The 20,560-nt window shown below is 42.1% G+C and overlaps 1 protein-coding gene and 1 pseudogene across 2 annotated transcripts in view; one reads left to right on the top strand and one right to left on the bottom strand.

The window, feature by feature from the left end:
- Positions 1-20,560, top strand: part of SPTLC2 (serine palmitoyltransferase long chain base subunit 2) — a 127,594-nt gene that overhangs the window by 8,166 nt on the left and 98,868 nt on the right. For both annotated transcript variants that reach the window (XM_007184536.3, XM_057543144.1), the window contains exon 2: positions 16,905-17,099. In XM_007184536.3, the coding sequence (XP_007184598.1) occupies positions 16,905-17,099 (195 nt within the window). The remainder of the gene's footprint in view (positions 1-16,904; positions 17,100-20,560) is intronic.
- Positions 7,119-14,635, bottom strand: LOC114238185 (protein transport protein Sec24C-like; annotated as a pseudogene).

The following is a 20,560-nucleotide window of genomic DNA, read 5'->3' as shown; positions in this document are numbered from 1 at the left end:
TACGCCCATCACACAAGCTGTGCCACACTCTGAACATATATTTCCAGAAGTGTCCTCTTTTTCTTGGCAGGCAAATTTTGAAAAGTAGGGAGTCCACATTTTTTCTTGCAATCAGGGTAAGTTCCTGAATTTTTGTGGGTAAGTATCTTATATGGAATGGACTAAGAAGGGCTTCCAAAGCCAGCTGTGAAACAAACCTATATTTTCACGTTACCATATTCCTATTGAAAACTCAACAATGCAGCCCTCCAAGTCTATATGCACTGCAGGATTTCAGTCAGTGTCATCCTGTGCACTCTGGGCAGTGATGTTCTACACAGGAGTTGTTATGTTCACTTGCCTCTCACATCTCTGTAGCACTTTCCTATCTCTAGATAAGCATCAACGTGTGACAGACAGATGTAACAGGAGATTTGCGTACCAGTGCAGCTCTGCCACAAATTCCGCATCTTCTTCTGAGCTCTATTCCACCTCTAACATGTTCTAGGCCTGTAACACCATGCCCTCCACTCTGGCTTTGTAGTGGACACGAACTGGAAAGGCAACCCAGTTCGCATCAGTCTCCCTTCTCTGGGAATACTCCCTTATAGCAGGGGTGGGTCCCTGGTGGTCACATCTGTGCAATATGACCGATTTCCTGGGTCGTAACTGACTGGCACAGCGGTAGGTACCTATGCCAAAATGAACCCAACAACCCTCTCTCGTGGGGATTTAAAATTTCAGTGGGGAGAGTTTGCCCTTAAGTAGAATAGCACCTGTGTTACACTCTTTACAAGAGTTTATATACTTGAAAGTTCTAAATTTTTTAGTTTTAAAAACAAGTATTTCTTGAAAATTTGCATATTTTCAATAAGATTTAAAATGAACAGATGTAGTGTTTCTCTTGTAAAGTCAACATACTTTACGTACTATTTTATATGAAAATATATGAGTTGGAAAAATACCATACTTGCAGAACATTAAACCAGCACATTAAAATATGAAGAAAATAAATTCAGTTGACCCTTGAACAACTCAGGTCTGAACTGCACCAGTTCACTTATATGCAGATATTATTCAATAGTAAATACTACAGTACTGCACAGTCTGTGGTTGGTTGAATCCGTGGATGTGGAGGAACCTTGGATACGGAGGGCCAACTATAAATTATACTGAGATTAACTGCAGCATTGTTCAAGGGTCAGCTTTATCTCCTGAAATTCTATAACCTGGAGATAAATACTATAACATTTTGACATATATCCTGCCATATATTTATAGATGTGTGTGTATGTATATATATATACATATAAATGTGTATATGTGTGTGTGTGTGTGTGTGTGTATATATATATATATAAATGTGAGATGGAGTGGGTTACAATTTTACATAAAAGAGATCGTACTACATCTGTTTTACAGTTTTTTTCCTCTTAGTATCATGAATATAATCTATCATCAGTCAGTAGAGACAAACATCATTTTTTTACAATGTATTTTAAAAAATATTTACCTATTTATTTATTTGGCTATGTTGGGTCTTCGTTGCGGCACGTGGGATCTTCGTTGTGGCACAGGCTTCTCTCTAGTTGTGGTGCACGGGCTCCAGAGTGCGTGGGCTCTCTAGTTGCGGCATGCAAGCTCAGTAGTTGTGGCATGGGCTTAGTTGCCCCGCGGCATGTGGGATCTTAGTTCCCTGACCAGGAATCGAACCCGCGTCCCCTGCACTTGAAGGTGGATTCTTAACCACTGGACCACCAGGGAAGTCCCTACAATGTATTTTTTTTTTTTTAGTTGAATGAAAGATTCTGTAAATTCTATAGTGCTTTACAATTTTCAAAAGTTTCACACAGGGGAATTCCCTGGCAGTCCAATGGCTAAGACTCCGTGCTTTCACTGCCGAGGGCGCGGGTTCAATTCTTGGTCCGGGAACTAAGATCCTGCAAACTGTGCAGCATGGCCAAAAAAAGAAAAAAACTTCCACGCACATGATTTCATGTAATCCCATAATAACCCTTTTTCCCCTTACCCCTGTATAGCCCCTCCCCCACAAACATCATTCTTTTAAAGGGTGCATAAATTCCATAGTACAGATACATAGTGTAATTTATTTAACCAATCCTCATGCATAATGTTTAGACTTTTCTCAGTATTTCTGATATATGAGCCCTTTGTACTTCTCTTAACACTTTTGATTTTTTTTGTTAGGATAAATGCCTAGAAATGAGATTGCTCACTCAGAAGATGTGTGTGTTTGTGTGTGTGTGTGCGCACATGTGTATAAAATCAGAATATCATTTTGTAAAATAAAGGAGGTTTAAAGATTAAATTTTTTTTTCTGATTTCTAAAATGCAGTGGACCACCATTTAAGTGATCCAAACCATATCTTTAAATGAATAAAACCACTATCTCAAAATATAATGTTACACAGAGTCAGCTTGGGTTCCTAAAATTCACAGGTGAAAATGTGTTACAAGTGTCAGTTTCCTCAAATTGATCTTTAAGACAATGCAGTTCCAGTTAAAATCCTACCCTCCAAGTGTTTTTTTCTTCTCTTTTTCTCCCTCCCTCTCTCTCATTCTTTCTTGACAAATTGATTCTAAAATGCATGTGCAAAAGCAAAGGGCCAAGAAGAGCCAAGGCAGTTTTGAAGAAAAATTAGGTGGGAGTAGTCATCTTTATTAGATAATAAGACTTGCCATAAAACTACAGTTATTTAGGCAGTAGATTTTGATCAGGTAGTGTATAAATGGAGCAGAATAGAAAACCCAGAAAGAGTACACTATGAATATGGAATTTGATAGATAAGGGTGGTGGCATTTCAAATCAGTGGGGAATGGATTGCCTTTTTATTAAGTGGTGCTGAGACAAGTGGTATGGAAAAAATAATATAGATCCCAACTTCACACCACTCTGTAAAATCAATCCTAGGTTGTTAGATATTTATATGTGAACATCAAAAAATATAAAACTCTAGCATATAAAAGAAAATGTTTATGACCTTAGAGTATAGAGCAATTACCCTAAGTTATCAAAGCACAACTTTTGCACACAATAGCATCAAAAAGAATTAAATGATTAGGAAAAAATGCAACAGAAAAAGTGCAAGATTTGTACATTGAAAACTACAAAACATTTTGAAAGAAATCAAAAAAGATCTAAATAAATGCAAAGACATCCAGTGTTCAGGGATTGAAAAACTTAATATTAAGATTAATCTACAAATTCAGTACAACTCATTGAAATCCCAGCTGGTTTTTTTGGTGATATTTACAAGCTGATCCTAAAATTCACATGAAAATGTAAGGGACCCAGAATAGACCAAGTCTTGAAAAAGAAGAACAAAGTTGGAGATCAGTGGAATATAATTGAGAGTCCAGAAATAAACCCTTACATTTATGCTCAGTTGATTTTTTTTGCAAGAGTAGATAATTCAAGGGGGGAAAAGAATGACCTTTTTAGAGTTTTTTTTTTTTTTTGTAAGTACAGATTATTTTTTAGATTTATTTATTTATTTATCTATGGCTGTGTTGGGTCTTCGTTTCTGTGCGAGGGCCTTCTCTAGTTGTGGCAAGCGGGGGCCACTCTTCATCGCGGTGCGCGGGCCTCTCACTATCGCGGCCTCTCTTGTTGCGGAGCACAGGCTCCAGACGCGCAGGCTCAGTAATCGTGGCTCACGGGCCCAGTAGCTCCGCGGCATGTGGGATCTTCCCAGACCGGGGCACGAACCCGTGTCCCCTGCATTAGCAGGCAGATTCTCAACCACTGCGCCACCAGGGAAGCCCTGACCTTTTTAAAAAAATGGTGTGGGGGGGCAACTGGACGTCCACATGTAAAAGGACTAGCTTGGATCCCTGCCTTATACCACGTACAGAAAAATTACTCAAAATGGATCAAAGACCTAAATGTAAGAGTTACAGCTATAAAATTCTTAGGAAAAAACATAGGTATAAACCTTTGTTGACTTTGATCAGGCAGTGGTTTTTTGGCTATGACTCCAAAAGTATAAGCAACCAAAGAAAAAGTAGATAAATTGTACTAGATCAAAATTACAAGCTTGTATTTCAGAGGACACCATGAAGAAAGTGAAATGACAATCCACAGAATGAGAGAAAATATTTGAAAATCACATAGCAGATAAGAGACTTGTTATCTAGAATGTATAAAGCACTCTTATAACTCAACAATAAAAAGGCAACCCAAGGAAGTTCTCTGGTGATCCAGTGGTTAGGACTTGGCGCTTTCACTTCCGTGGCCTCAGTTCAATGCCTGGTTGGGGAACTAAGGTCCCACAAGCCGCCATGCAGCACGGCCAAAACAAAAAATGACAACCCAGTGTTAAAATGGACAGAAGACTGTGATAGAAGTATCTGTTGGAGACCTCTGCTGTACATGCTAAAGGATAATATCTTTATCGCCTCCCGTACAATTGTGGCTTTGTATGTAGGCAAAGGAAGCAGGTTATTTCCAGGGCAGCTAAGTTAATTAGTGTTAGTTCTCGTTTCCTAAAAACAGACATTTTTTTAGCAGGGGAAACGAAACTCATATAACCATTTATCTCAATCCACGTATAGCTGATAATATGAATAGCAAAAATAGCTAATTATATGAAATAGCAAAAATGAGCATGCAGGTTGAGTTTAAAGTGAAATTCTAATTTTAAGCCATATAATTTTAAAACAATCAGATTAAGTTGTATTATCTCTGAAATAATTAAAAGAAAATTTGAGTCATAGAAAATCTCAGGAATATGACTAAGAAATGGTAACAAATGGAAAATGTAGAGACTTGGATTCTCGTCCTGACTTTGAATCTAACTTTCTTGTGACTGGACAAATAGCTTAAATTTTCCTAGGGGTTGTCATTAGTAATGTGAAGAAGAAAAGTGAGACAACTTGAGAATTACTTGTAATAGAAATGCTTCTCACTTTGTGTGCATTTTTCGTCCTCTACATTTATATATAAATCCCTTTAGACAGTATCCCTTAAAATAGTTTCTTTATTCTTTTATCTCAAAAATCATGTTGATCTTGGCATGCTTTTTCTCTTAAAAAATGCAGAATTCTTGAAGACTTGAAAAAGGACTATCTGTTATTTGTATGGTCAAATACCTTGTACAGATCTTGACACACAGATAGAAATGAAATATTTGTTGAATGAGTGAAAAGAATGTTGATCTTTGCATACTTTTTCTCTTAAAAAATGCAGAATTCTTGAAGACTTGAAAAAGGACTATCTCTTATTTGTATGGTCAGATACCTTGTACAGATCTTGACATATAGATAGAAATGAAATATTTGTTGAATGAGTGAAAAGAATGAGATGATTATGATGATGTTGAGCTCTTTGGTAGAAAGGGGGCTCTGGGTTCCTAGGGGAGTCTTTGATGTCTGAAAATTATTTTTGTAGTTTTAGAAATGTTAAAAAACTTAAACAGGGATCTACACTTCTGGGGACATGAAATTAAAGGGAGGAATCAAGGGGTGAGAGATTTCCCAAGACTAGCAGTACTGAAATATAAGGTGACTGTAGACTACTGTATACCGTGCCTTCTCTTTTTCAGTCATACTCCTGTTTTCTCTCCCAGACTCCTGGGAAAGCAGGAGTTTTTGATTGATTGCTAGACAGTGTGAATAAAAGACCTGCAGAGACTAAAGTCAATGTTGTTTTTGCCTTTTGCTGTCTTAGATATGGCAAGGGCCTGAGCACCTCCATCTAACCAGGGATTGAGCTGGGTGGGCTGGGCTGAGTTTTGTTTTTTTTTTAAATAAATTTATTTGTTTATTTTTGGCTGCGTTGGGTCTTCGTTGCTGTGCGTGGGCTTTTTCTAGTTGCGGCGAGTGGGGGCTACTCTTCATTGTGGTGCATGGGCTTCTCATTGAGGTGGCTTCTCTTGTTGCGGAGCACGGGCTCTAGGCGCGCGGGCTTCAGTCGTTGTGGCACATGGGCTCAGTAGTTGTGGCTTGCGGGCTCTAGAGCGCAAGCTCAGTAGTTGTGGCACACAGGCTTAATTGCTCTGCAGCATGTGTGATCTTCTTCTTGATTGTATGGCTTCCAGGATCTTAGTTCCCCCACCAGGGATTGAACCCGGGCCCACGGCAGTGAAAGCGTGGAGTCCCAACCAGTGGACCGCCAGGGAATTCCCTACATTTAGTTTATTTCTTTGCAAATTAAAGGTGCATTGAAAAATAAACTAATGAAGAGAAATGAGAGGTCCAGAGCAGGGGTATCCCAGGCTGGGAGCAGGCAAGCCTGGCCACCATCGAGCCTAGCCCTTGTCCTGCCGCAGCCAGGTCAGGTTGGGAGATAACTGTCAGCCACTCTGTCAGTACGAAAGCCTGAGTGGTGTCCTGGCAGGAGAGACTAGCCACCTCTGCCTCTCTCCCCAGCAACCCCCAGCTTGGAGAGCAATGTTTCCAGCAGGAGCTCAGAGTGGGATGTGGGCTGGCTCTGTGAGGTACTGCAAGTTGATGACCAGGCTCCTTACAGAACCATCCAGTGTTGGGGCCTCTGCAGCTGGAAAGGAGGCTGATACCTCTCCCAGGTCTTAATACACTTTACAACTCTGTTCCCAAGCTCATTCATCTCTGATAATGTTCCTCTGTCCACCAAGCGATCACCAATCATTGCAGGAGAGAGAGAACAGTGGAAGCAGAGCGAGAAAGCTAGTCAGCCACCCTTAGTGACTTTTGAGTTGGCTATTGACTTCCAGCCCCTAGAAGACTGACCCCTTTTCTCTCTACTGTGTACAGTCTATACCCGACTCTTGTGCACCTGTATATATGTTTATCCCTAATAGAGGAAGTTGTTGGTTACACTGAGATGAATTAGCAGCCCCTCCCCCTGGGATCCCTACTTCTTCCCGCCTGCCCTTCTCTTCTTGGAGGCTGGTCCAAAGGGACACAATATTGCGAGGGTCTGGGTGGCTCCAAATCCTCCAACACCAAATCATATACAGTGAACTGAGAAACTACATTCATTACGACAGGATTAGTAGGAAAAGGAGGGTAAAGTGAGGGGATAGGGGCACCTTCCAACAGCAGGACGTGACAGAGTGGTAGGATACTTGAGCCCAGACAAAAGGTGTCTCCTTATACCTCCCCCTTGCCCCAAAGAGACTGAGGTCAGCTTACATGACTTATAAGATATGGAACTGTCCCAATTTCTCTGCTGTCCTGGGGTACTTTCTGGAAACTGGCCTAGACCCTATGCTGTTTACCCACTTGCTGTAGCTTGGTAGCTGCCAAATCTCCTTGTGCATATGACAGACAGGGTCCACATTGGATGCTCCCCTGCTCACGCTCTTGTCTTCCCCCGGGAAGTGTTTGAACAGCATCTCCAGCTTGTCCTCTTATTTCACCAAGATAAGCTTCAGGTACCGTCATCTCTGTGCCCTCAAACTATCAGTGAGGCCTCACACCTTCTTGGACAGCAGATTATCCAGAACTGGCAGAACACTCCAGCCACTGGTGATCTGACTGAAGGAGGAGACGCCGAATAGGCTCTGGATGACACCCTGCTGGATACTTGTTCCCATGCAGAGGAAGAGGTTGAGCCCATTCTCCAGCAAATATTGGGTTGGCCAGAAAATTTGTTCAGGTTTTTCCATAAGATGTTGTGAAAAACAAACGAACTTTTTGGCCAACCCAATATATATCCCCATTGTTTAGATGCTCTTCAGATGCCCGAACTGCCTGTGGTTCAGTGGTATTCTCAATGGGGAGACTTGGTTAATGGTAGGAGCTGAGGATAGAAGAAGGCGTTGGTCTCAGCCATCTCCGTGGAGGTAACTAGCTGTCGGACGTAGGCGCGGTCATCAGTAGTGACTTCAGCTCCAGGCTGCAGGACGTCACTCTTCAACAAAGAGTTCAGGTAAACTGGGAGTAGCTTCATGCACTCAAGAAGGATCAACTATCCCACAGAGCAGGGGCTGGCACAGTTCTTTCTGTAACAGGCCAAGATCTGGGCACACTGAGTGACGAGAGTGTCACGAATAATTTTCACAGGGCTGTTCAGGAGCCCCCGGTATGCAAACTTGGCCATGTAGTTGATGAGCGCGTCAGTCTCACAGTTTCAGTACAGATCAGCCAGCTGGATGCAGCAGGTGAGGGCCAGGTTGTGGACGCGGAGCCATCACTGCCCTGCGCAGCTGGTGTAGAGCAGGGCACGCTGCAGGAGGGCTCCACTGTCTTCATTGAGCCGATCGTCATGCTTAACTCCACAGTCACCGTCTTGTCCCCATCCAACCCAACCAGTTCCACATCTTTTGTGTTGCTCAGGTAGAAAGCCCCAAAGAAATCTACAGCACGGATACCAGTGCTTGTCAGTACCCTCTTTACAGCATCAAAGCCAATGACCTGTACATTCTGACCCAGGCCACTAAGGAACCATTCCTGGTCATTCTCCACCTGGAAGCAAGCATATTTATAGACAGAGCCACCACTTAGCTGGGGTATGACAGAGAGCACAGCCACTTCCACATACTGATTGGGGAAGAGGAAGAGGTCTACACAGCAGCCTTGGGCCACACACTCTTTGGCCAGTGTCTGATAGGCACCTGTCTGAGGCTGTAGTAGAGCCTCCTCCTTGTCTGTGTTGATCAACTTCCTGTCGTCTCTGTTCTTCAGTTTCCCTGGGACCTCTGCGATGGGCAGGGAGGTGTGGAACAGAAATAGCTTCCCTGCACACTCAGCAGCCTTCAGAGCCTCCATGCCAGCCTGGATAACAGGAGCAAATACTGTCTCCGTCTCCCTTGTGTCTGCAAATGTTTCTGGAATCTGATCCAATAAGCTGGTGATGACTGCCCGAGACTCATTGACGTTGACCAGGAAGCAATCCAGCAGTGGTACAGACATGTCACCCACATCAGATACAACCATCATCTGTGGCTGGGCCAATGAGCTCTTCACATTGTAGCAGCAGAGCACCTTACTATAGGTGACAAAGCCAACGTGGATTGCTGACTTTTCTGCCCTGCCCTCCCTAGGCAGAAAGTCTAACAGTGACTTGAGCTCCTCACAGAGGAGCCTAACAAGACCACTCCTGACGCCACTGTAGGAGACATCAGTCATGAAGATAAGGCAGGAGGGCTGGGGAACTTACTGTTCTTGCAGTAATCTACAGTAGCCAAGAATTCATAAGAGCCCAGGGATAGCTCAGGACGGTCATAAGCATCCACACATTTGCCAGTATGATCCGGATGTTGAAAATACCGGGGGGGAACATCATTGATACAGCTGCAAAAGCAGCACTGGAAACGCCTCCCTCCCTCAATGAACTGCATGAAGGGGCACATGTATGCTTTGCAGCGATTGCAGCGCAAAGGGCCAGGTTCCCCATGGTCAACGATACATGGTGAAGCCTCCTCTGGGGGCAGGCTTGCCAGCAGCTTGATGACAGCTGCCAGGGGCTCCTGAGCCTGCTAGACATGTCACATGTGCAAGGGATATTATAGGATGTGCATCAGATATATTGGGGACTTGCGTTCCCTTGGTCTTTCACCAGGAAGTTGGTGTTGACTAAGGGTGGCACCTGGCCCCATACACCAGTAACCAGTGGCTCTGAACCCTGGTTGTTCCTGTCATCCTCAATAACCTGAATAAGGCTTGGGATGGCATCAGGGTATAGGCGCTTAGGAGGCAATAGTTGAGGTGTCCCAGGCTGGCTGCCCAAAGTGTCTGCTCCTGGGTAGGGACTTCCATAATTGGGCTGAGGGCCCTGGGCTGGTCCAAAGGAAACATTTTGTTGCAGCTGGTAGCCTGGCTGCTGGGAGGAGTGCATAGGTGATGGTGGTCCTGGGAGCCCAGTCATTTGGGTGCCAGGGGGCAGAGCTTGAGGAGGTGAGGACACATGGTTGGGCTCGCTCCCTGGGGGCCCCCCAAAACTCTGTCCAGGCAGGAGTGGACCAGTCATCGAAGGCATTCAAGGACCCCCTGAAGCTGTGGGTGTGAAGCTGGAGGCCTGTGGTGGGACAGATTGCTGGGAAGGCTGGGCCCCAGGATGACCCTGGGCCTGGCTAAGGGGAGGAGCCTGGCCCTGAGGGTAGGAGCCATACAGACTGGTGTTAGGGAGACTTCCTGAGGCTGAGGCAAGTGACGGTGGTGGACCATAGCCTAGACCCGGAGCGGGAGGCCCTGGGGCCACAGCACCACTGGTCTGCCTTCTGGCCAGCTGAGCAGTCACCTGGGTACTTGTCAGGGGAGGGCCATAGGGCTGAAGCACAGCTGGCTGGCTGACCACGGGAGCCAATGGGACTAACCCAAATGGCTGAGACCCAGGGAGCCTCTGCCTCTGAACAGTGGAGCTTGGCCCATTCTGTAGCTCTCCTTGGCCAAACTGGCCATATGCTGTCTGGCCACAAGGGCCCTGTGCTGTTGAGGCTGGAGGTGCCCCTGAAGAAGGTGGGACTCTTGAAACACCTGGGGGAGGGGTTTGCCCATGGCCTGGTACTGGGCCGTTGGAGGCTCCACAGGGGGTGGGGCTGTGGGTCCTGGTTGCCCGCCACAGCCAGACTGATGACACCCTGGGTGGACAGGCTGAGGCTCCCCAAATGGCAGCACAGGTGGGGCTGACTGACTTGGTTTCGCCCGGCTCCAGACCCAGGTTCGACTTCATTCCTAACGTCAAAGCTCCCAGGCTGCACTTCCAGTTCCCTTAAAATCTTGTACTAAATAATCTATTACTTGCCCTTTAGTTTGTGGTTTTTCTACCGTGAAAAGTTAGTCTTGTTTAACGGTTATGAGCATGTTCTCTGTAGTTAGATGAACTTAGCAGACAGATACTGTCTGAATTTTGATTTGTGGCCTTTTATTGCCCTTTTTAAAAAAAGTACTAGTTCTGACTTTTTTTCTCTTTTGGCTCTATCTTCATGTGTATTGTTGAGAACCTGGGAAGAGGTTAGTTATAGCGGGCAATTAGAATCTGATGTCCCTTAATATAGGGAAGTAAGTACTTAACAATTTTGAACCAGGTATCCTTTATCCAAGATAAGATAGTCAGCAATATTCCAAATGCACAAAATTGACAAAGTGGGAAGCCATTTTTTTAAATTTGCTAAAGACGTAAAAGTTTTCAGGGTATGCCAACATATAAAAACCTGTTCAGGGCTTCCCTGGTGGCGCAGCAGTTGGGAGTCTGCCTGCCAATGCAGGGGACACGGGTTCGAGCCCTGGCCGGGGGGATCCCACATGCCGCGGAGCACCTGGGCCCGTGAGCCACAACTACTGAGCCTGAGCTCTAAAGCCCGTGAGCCTCAACTACTGAAGCCGGTGTGCCTAGAGCCTGTGGTCCGCAACAAGAGAAGCCGCCGCAATGAGAAGCCCACGCACTGCAGCGAAGAGTGGCCCCCACTCGCCACAACTGGAGAGGGCCCGCGCGCAGCAACGAAGACCCAACTCAGCCAAAAATAAATCAATAAATTTATTAAAAAAAAAAAAAAAAACCTGTTCAGTAAGTGCAGAAAAGAAGTTCTAAGAATTGTAACATAGAGTCTGTATCTGTTAAATTTCTTTCAGTTGATAGCAACTGACTCTAGCTAAACAAAAAGGTGATTTGTTGCAAGGATGATAGGTATACAACGAAAGAAACAGAAAAAGTAGGGAGGAATTGATGAACAACTCAGAAAAGGTAAAATGGCAGGAAATAACACAGCGCTTGACACCTTGGCAACAGGAGTTTATGGACCTTTTCTCCAGGACGTTGGCAGTCCAGTGTCCTTCAGACTCCTTCCCCACTGAAATTTTAAATCCCCACGAGAGAGGGTTGTTGGGTTCATTTTGGCATAGGTACCTACCGCTGTGCCAGTCAGTTACGACCCAGGAAATCGGTCATATCGCACAGATGTGACCACCAGGGACCCACCCCTGCTATAAGGGAGTATTCCCAGAGAAGGGAGACTGATGCGAACTGGGTTGCCTTTCCAGTTCGTGTCCACTACAAAGCCAGAGTGGAGGGCATGGTGTTACAGGCCTAGAACATGTTAGAGGTGGAATAGAGCTCAGAAGAAGATGCGGAATTTGTGGCAGAGCTGCACTGGTACGCAAATCTCCTGTTACATCTGTCTGTCACACGTTGATGCTTATCTAGAGATAGGAAAGTGCTACAGAGATGTGAGTGGCAAGTGAAAATAACAACTCCTGTGCAGAACATCACTGCCCAGAGTGCACAGGATGACACTGACTGAAATCCTGCAGTGCATATAGACTTGGAGGGCTGCATTGTTGAGTTTTCAATAGGAATATGGTAATGTCAAAATATAGGTTTGTTTCACAGCTGGCTTTGGAAGCACATCTTAGTCCATTCCATGAGTTACTTACCAACAGAAATTCGGGAACTTACCCTGATTGCAAGAAAAAATGTGGACTCCCTACTTTTCAAAATTTGCCTGCCAAGAAGAAGAGGACACTTCTGGAAATATATGTTCAGAGTGTGGCATAACTTGTGTGATGGGCATAAAGCTCCAAACTATTTTCTCTAGTATGTGTGGTAGGCAGTAGTGAGAGGCTAGTATATTTTCAGTAAAATTTCAATAAAGAACCATTTCAGCAGAACTTATTTTAAGGAACAACACAGTGTGTGACTGGAAATGAATAGGGTTCATTTAAAGGAAAAGATATAACAGTCCTTTGATTACTGATGCATAATGGGTGGTTCCTATTGGACATTAATTTTTTAAATAATGTCCCAAGCTGTCTACCAGGTGGGCAGGTTCTGTTGTGATAGGCAGGTTCTGTCGTCCTGCTGTCACATTAAGTGGAAATGTGTTTATTTGCTTTAAAAAATCATGCTTATGTGATTTTGTATTTATGTCAGAAATGTAAGCTTCTGTTTTCCAATAATTACTTCCCCAAAATTGCATAGTTACTTTGTGTCCTTTCATGGGATTCTCGAAACCTCTGCTCAGGATTATTCCTTCTAAGTCATTTTACAGTGTAATGAAAACCCCCTTTTTTTTCTTTTCTGAAACTAAAGAGAGAATACAATACATTATCCAGGACTTTCTTTTGCTACAAAGGACACTCTTAGGATGATTAGCGGAATCTAAATAAAGTACGTATTAGTATTCTAGCAATTTCCTGATTTTGATAATTGTTCTATAGTTATGTAAAAGCATATCTTTGTTTTTAGAAATATGCACTGAAGTATTAAAAGATAAAGGTACAGTATAACTGCAACTGACTCACAAATGGTTCGTGAAGAAATTCTCCATCATTCTCTCTCTCCACACACACACACACACACATACACACACACACTTATTTTTTCCTGAACCAATTGAGAGTAGGTTATGTGCATTATGTCTCTTTACCTCTGTCTTAGTTCAGGCTGCTATAACAAAATACCATAGATGGGGTGGCTTAAACAACAGATATTTATTTCTCACGATTCTGGAGGCTGGTAAGTCCAAGATCAGGGGTGCTGGCAGGTTCAGTTCTTTGTGAGGACCCTCTTCCTGGCTTGTAGACAGCCACTTTCTCATAGTATGCTCACATGGCCTTTCCTCAGTGGAGATCTCTGCCTTCTCTTCTTCTTAGAGCACTAATCACATCGAGAGGGTCCCACCCTCATGACCTAAACATAAGTATCTCCCAAAGGCCCAACCTTCAAATACCTTCACACTGGGGGTTTAGGGCTTTAACATATGAATAGGGGCAGAGACACAAACACTCAGCCTCTAACAATCTGCCCATGGTCCTCCTAAAAGTCATGTTTTATGGTGTGTGCTTAGTCTTTGCCTTTTTTTTTTCCTTCTTCATTTTCTGGAAAAAATATTACTGTTCAGGCAAATGTGTCTTGGTATTCATTGGCGTTCTTAAACTTCCCTTGAATAATAATACAGAGTGTCACACTCTTGTCTGCTTAATGTGAAATTTTTTGACCTGGAGGGAGTGATATGCTAATATTTTTCTTGATTGCCTTGTCGACAGTGTAATTCTTAAGTTAGAGTGACTGAAAGGTCTCTTAAGAGCCCTCTTGCATGGTGAATCCGGAATATGAAATATTCTGTAAGGGTTTGTAGCCTGTGTTTGTTTAGAGTGATCTTGATCTCCAGTCCAGTTGAGACTAGAAGGTGTCAGATATGAGTTCTAGAAATGTTCTAATATTAATTGTGTAATCATCATAAGTTAACCGCTTCTATGACAGAGCAAAGAGCATATAATGTGTATTTTCATTTACAAGTACTTGTTGAGCTCCTACAAGGTGCCACTTTCTGTAATACTAATAGTAATAAAAGGAAACATTATTCTTTTTCCTTTGTTTTTTTTTTTTTTTTTTTTTTTTTGGCCACTCCGCGCAGCTTGCAGGATCTTAGTTCCCCAACCAGGGATCAAACCCACGCCATTGGCAGTGAAAGCTCAGAGTCTAACCACTGGACTGCCAGGGAATTCCCAAAAGGAAACATTATTGAGTACTTACTATTTGTTAGCACTTAATAAATACTATCCTGAGTGCTAGTTGTGCAGTGAACAAAATAAGCCTGGTGCTTTCCCTTATAGAATATTATACACGTGTAAGATGGTAATACCATTATTTTTATTTGAATCATGTCAGAGATAGCATTCAGCATCTGCACTTAAAGATCAAGTAATTTTGTTTTCTCTGAGTTCTAAGACTTTTTCACCTATCAGAAGTTTCCATGTCAGTTGGTCTGTCCATTCTGACTCTGTGAATGATCATAGTGAAGTGTGCTTTGAGGCCACATTGTAAAAGTTACTTCATAGTTGAATCTCAATTCCTTAAAATGCATTTAATTTTATTAAATGAGGCTATGATAGAATCACACAATATTTAAAAGCAAACTAATGATTTAACTTTCTCCTTCCTAGTCAGTCCAACCAACTATATAAATTTACTTGGTCTTGCTGGTTTGGGTGTGTATGAAATAAAGGTGGATCTATTTTTAAAGAGATCCACCCGCAGCATTCCTGGCATATAAATCTGCTACACATTTGTTAGAGACTTAGGAGCTCTGAAAATTGCCTTACTTTTTACTATGTATGTTCAGTTGAGAGAAAATAGTGTAAACAATTTCAGAGTTACAGTGAGTTGGGTACTGGTGTGTTCTTATGGCAAAATATTTTGAGATATAGTTTTTTAAAAAGATAATCAGGGGCTTCCCTGGAGGCGCAGTGGTTAAGAATCCGCCTGCCAATGCAGGGGACACGGGTTCGAGCCCTGGTCCGGGCAGATCCCACATGCCACAGAGCAGCTAAGCCCACGCAGCACAACTACTGAGCCTGCACTCCAGAGCCCGTGAGCCACAACTACTGAGCCCACGTGCCACAGCTACTGAAGCCCGCATGCTTAGAGCCCACGCTCGGCAACAAGAGAAGCCACCGCAGTGAGAAGCCCACACACCTCAGCGAAGACCCAATGCAGCCAAAAATAAATAAATAAAATAAATAAATTTATTAAAAAACAAGATAATCAGAATGTTATTTTTCTAGTATTTTAAGTGCTCTTGATTTTGCTTTTTCCAGCTTAATAGCTTGCTTACATGTTATTACTAATTTTTAAACAATTTTCTATCTTCAGATATTGGTTCATGTTTAGCTATTCTGTTCTAAACACATTACAACTTTGCTTCTGCATGAAAGTTTAAGCAGTAAATGTTAACACAACATTCCACCACTGGGGAAGAGATTGATGAAGACCTAAGCCAGTTTTACAAATAGTTTTCAGAGGTTCTTTAGGCCACCAAATTGAATCATTACCAACAGATTTCACGTATCATGCCTATCCACATGTCTTTTCTTTGTCAAATACAGTAATTTGTTTCCAAACTGTTCCAACTTGTAGCATTCTAGTAGCTTTCCCAAACTAATATTCCCAGGCTACGGTATTCTAAAATATATTTAGCCCTTCGATCAGGTTGCCTGAGAGGCCAAGAAAGAATCTTTTATTCCTTTGGAATTCTTCTTAACTCTAGTACAGTGCTCAATAGAAAATATGTTCCTGGTAAATTGTGATTGACCATCCTCACAGCAATCAGTTGTTTCAGAGTTAAGATTAAAGTTGACACACAAACTACTTTAGTGGAATTTTTCTGTAAAACAACGTTTCCATTAAAATTGACCAAAGAGTAAACAGCTTTCAGCTATGAGATCAAAGTACAGTACCTTGGTGTTTGTATGTTAAAATTTGGATATCCCTAAAGAGGAAACTAGGGATAATCTTATAATGTTTGGAAAAGGTCACTAGGTCAAGATGAAGGAGGACAGAATGATTTCAGGACTGTTAGTGATCACTCTAACAGTTTTTCCCCTTGTGTTGGATTTCACTTTCTTCCTGCGTTATACAATGCTGGATCACTGTTAATGTAAGCATTTTATTTCTGTGAATAGTTTATTTGTGTTACCACTGACAACAAAGGCTAGTATAAACTATGTGTTTCCATAGAGGCCTAGTGCTAATAGTTATTTGAAATGCTATGGCTCGGTGGCTTTAAGAATATTTAGCAGTAAAACATTTACAAATATTTTATTTTATTCTAAAACTAAATTTACTTTTGATTATTTGTAAGCTAATATACTATTTTCAGGCTAGGCTTTCTCTTTGTTGATTTATATTTTTTATTTTCTTCATTAGGACAAAGAAAATTATGCATTCTCTAACCATATCACTTTAGGATGTCTTTCATAAAATCAAGTGTTAGAAATCAGTGTTAAGCATTGTTCTTACACAGTCCATCTCCCCTTGTTTTTCTTTGCTGTTCATCTGAAGTATGTATAACTTAAAACTTATTTCCACAGAAAAAAATTATGCCCCGTTTAGAACTTAGCAGATGTTTGGTTGGGGGTGGGGGGGGGCGTTTGACAATTGCTTAGAGAATTCTGAAGGTTTGCAAATCTGTAAGGACTCAGATTTTAAGTAGCACTCTTTTTCTTACCATGACTGAAAGAAACATTTTTAACCTCCCTTTTAGATACATCATGTTACACAAAATGGAGGACTATATAAAAGACCATTTAATGAAGGTTTTGAAGAGACACCAATGCTGGTCGCTGTGCTTACTTACGTGGGGTATGGTGTCCTCACTCTCTTTGGATATCTTCGAGATTTCTTAAGGCATTGGAGAATTGAAAAGTGTCACCATGCAACAGAAAGAGAAGAACAAAAGGTAATTGTTAGTCTTTGATTCTGTAAATGGAAGCCTCTTATCTTGCTGTTTTCACTCATTTTTTTCTTTAGATATTTGGGTATACATTAAAATAAATATTCTAGATGCAGTTAAATGAAAACATTCCACAAGGGAAGCTAAAAACAAGGGTAAAGGCATGGAGAAATCAAAGCATTTAACATGTTTTAATTTAATCATCACAAGAATCTATTCTTATTTTATGGACAAGAAAGCTAAAGTTCACAGGTTAAGTGACATTTCCCAAGATGCCTAATGTCAGAGCTGGTATGTGGACACAGGTATGTGAAGAGCCAGAAGCCATGTCCTTCCTGTGCACAATACCATACTGTGTATCCCAAGTTGTGTCTACAGTCTTCTGGAAAGATTGTGTTCTTTAGAACTCATGTTGTGTTTTCTCATAGGCACATTACACATAACATGTCTGGTTCACAGATCACCTCTTCTCCACAAAAAAACAAGCCCTGAAGCAGAATTTGGCTGAGCTACTCTGTTTCTGTGGAAAACCATCTTGTTTTAGTAATGGTAAACAGATGATAATGATTGTCTCTGGGGAGGAGGATGGCATTCACCTCACTTCACTTTTCTCTGCATACTCCTTTGTGCCTCTAGAGTTTTGTACAGTATACATGTATTGTCTACTCTTAAAAAAAAGAGTTGTAAGTCAACTGTACTCCAATAAAATTAAAGAAAATAAAACAACCTAATTTGTCTTGGACTGAGGAACACTATGTTCTTTCCCAAACCAAAATATTTCTTTATGGGCATTTTTTTTAATGTTTTAAATTTTATTATTTAAAATGATAGAAGATTTTCTTTATCCCATAATAAAGTTTTTTTTTTCATTAAGAAAATAAATAGAATTAGAGTGAAAAATGCCTGATTTTATGAAAAACAAACTTGTTTGTTCTTGGCATGTGACGTATGGAGAGGGTTGTCCTCTAGCCCAGGGAATGCACTAGATTAGAGAAGGGATTCAGAAGTTAGAAATTTTTTGTCTATCATACATCTCACTTTCATGGGACATTAGAGGAGAGAGGCAGATGTGGTGGCGTTAAGATCAACACTGAGAGGGGAGCCAGTAAACACTGGGAATGGATGACGGAGACATGGGAAGGGGGAGAAAGCACCAAGAAACATGGGAAAGGAAAGGACTTCATCAGCTACTAGGAAGCCAAAACCAATCAGCATAGGGACTGAGGATCCTGAAACTGGGAGAACTGAGGATCCAGGCGTTCTTCTCTCATCTCAACCATTCTGCACCCTTCCCAGCCCTGGTACCACAAGTTGGCCCTCTTTCTCGTTGCCCTGAAATGCCTACAAGTTCATTTCAATTAAGAAGGTATTTTTTGGATAACTAATAAGAACCTGCTGTATTAAAAAAAAAAAAAAGGTATTTTTTGGATATCTAATGCAAGCAAAGCCCTGCATTCAGAACTCGGTCCAGTAGGCGAAACTAATTTTCATCATTGAAAACAAATTAAATTTCTTTGATTCACTTTTTTCTACCCCTGTACATCCCAAATAGATTTTCTGGTACGGTGCATCCACAATATGTTGGTTTTTTACATCCCTTAGGTATGGCCTACTTACTGTAGGTTATTAGCTTACTATGTACTTATTGTGTTGTACAGTATTACAATGACTTGTGTACAAACCAGTATCTTCCTGCTAGACTGAGGTGATGGTGGTTGTGACTGATGGGGGCTAAAGTCTTATTCACATATTCAAACTAGAAAGCCTTTATGTACAGGGACCTCTCATAGTGTCTAAACACTGTAGAGACCTAATAATTGACATGTAGAGATGGAGGTGGGGGGAGTGCTGACTGTGGTGTAGACAGCGTTCCTGCTGAGGGAATAGAAGTGTACGCAAAGGCATGAGGCATGAGGAATGTTTGGGAGAACCTGGAAAGTGAATGTATGAGAAATTGTGTTTTGAATGTTTGGTAGGCAGTGAGGAGTCCTGGGCATTTTTGAGCAGAGGAGTGACTGGAGAGTTTGCACAGCTGGTGCTGTCTCAAAGTGTGATGAACGAATAAGTGAACCGATGGGGATGCGCCTGAATTATTTTGTGAATGAGGACATTATCTTTGGAACTTTTTCATGTCTCCAGAGGGTAAATTGACTGTTTAAGTATTGGGGCTGCCTGTGTGTACTTAACTTTGTGTAAAAGAATTGGAGGGGTCTTCCCTGGTGGCACAGTGGTTAAGAATCCACCCGCCAGATGAATGAATAAAGAAGATGGGGCACAACATATATACAATGGAATATTACTCAGCCATAAAAAGAAACGAAATTGAGTTATTTGTAGTGAGGTGGATAGACCAAGAGTCTGTCATACAGAGTGAAGTAAGTCAGAAAGAGAAAAACAAATACCGTATGCTAACACATACATATGGAATATATATATAAAAAAATGTACTGATGAACCTAGTTGCAGGGCAGGAATAAAGACGTAGACATAGAAAATGGACTTGAGGACATGGGGTAGGAGGACGAAGCTGGGGTGAAGTGAGAGTAGCATCGATGTGTACACACTACCGAATGTAAAATAGTTGGCTGGTGGAAAGCAGAAGCATAGCACAAGGAGATCGGCGCGGTGCTTTGCGATGGCCTAGAGGTGTGGGATAGGGGGAATGGGAGGGAGGCTCAAGAGGGAGGGGATGTGTGTATGCACGTGGCTGATTCGCTTTGTTGTGCAACAGAGGCTAGCACAGTGTTGTGAAACAATTATACTCCAATAAAGATCTATTTTTTTTAAAAAAAAAGAAGAAGAAGAAGAATCCGCCTGCCAATGCAGGGAACACGGGTTTAATCCCTGGTCTGGGAAGATCCTACATGCTGTGGAGCAACTAAGCCCGTGCACCACAACTACTGAGCCTGCGCTCTAGAACCCGCGGGCCACAACTGCTGAGCCTCTGTGCCACAACTACTGAAGCCCACGTGCCTAGAGCCCATGCTCTGCAACGAAGAGTAGCCCCGCTCACGACAACTAGAGAAAAGACAGCATGCAGTAACGAAGACCCAACACAGCCAAAAATAAATTACTTAAATAAAATAAATTAAAAAAAAAAAAGAATTGGAACACATGGATTTTCTTCTTAAGTAGTTTCTAATTTTGTTGAGGGAACATAAACACTTCAAAATTATGGGCCTTTGCAAAGCACTATGCAGGTAAATAGCACTTGAATTTTATGCAGATGTAGAACAAAAAAGTAAACTGAGTAGCATAGAGTTAATCAGGAAATAATTCTTTTTTAAAAAAATTAATTAGTTTTAATTTTTGGCTGTGTTGGGTGTCTTTGTTGCTGCGTGCAGGCTTTCTCTAGTTGCGGTGAGTGGGAGCTACTCTTCGTTGTGGTGTGCAGGCTTCTCATTGCAGTGGCTTCTCTTGTTGTGGAGCACGGGCTCCAGGCTCACGGGCTTCAGTAGTTGTGACAC

This window comes from Balaenoptera acutorostrata, chromosome 3, assembly GCF_949987535.1.
Source record: "Balaenoptera acutorostrata chromosome 3, mBalAcu1.1, whole genome shotgun sequence".
In the NCBI taxonomy this organism is placed as follows: domain Eukaryota; kingdom Metazoa; phylum Chordata; class Mammalia; order Artiodactyla; family Balaenopteridae; genus Balaenoptera; species Balaenoptera acutorostrata.
The sequence above is the reverse complement of the archived record's forward strand: the minus strand, read 5'-3'. Positions and strand labels throughout refer to the sequence as shown.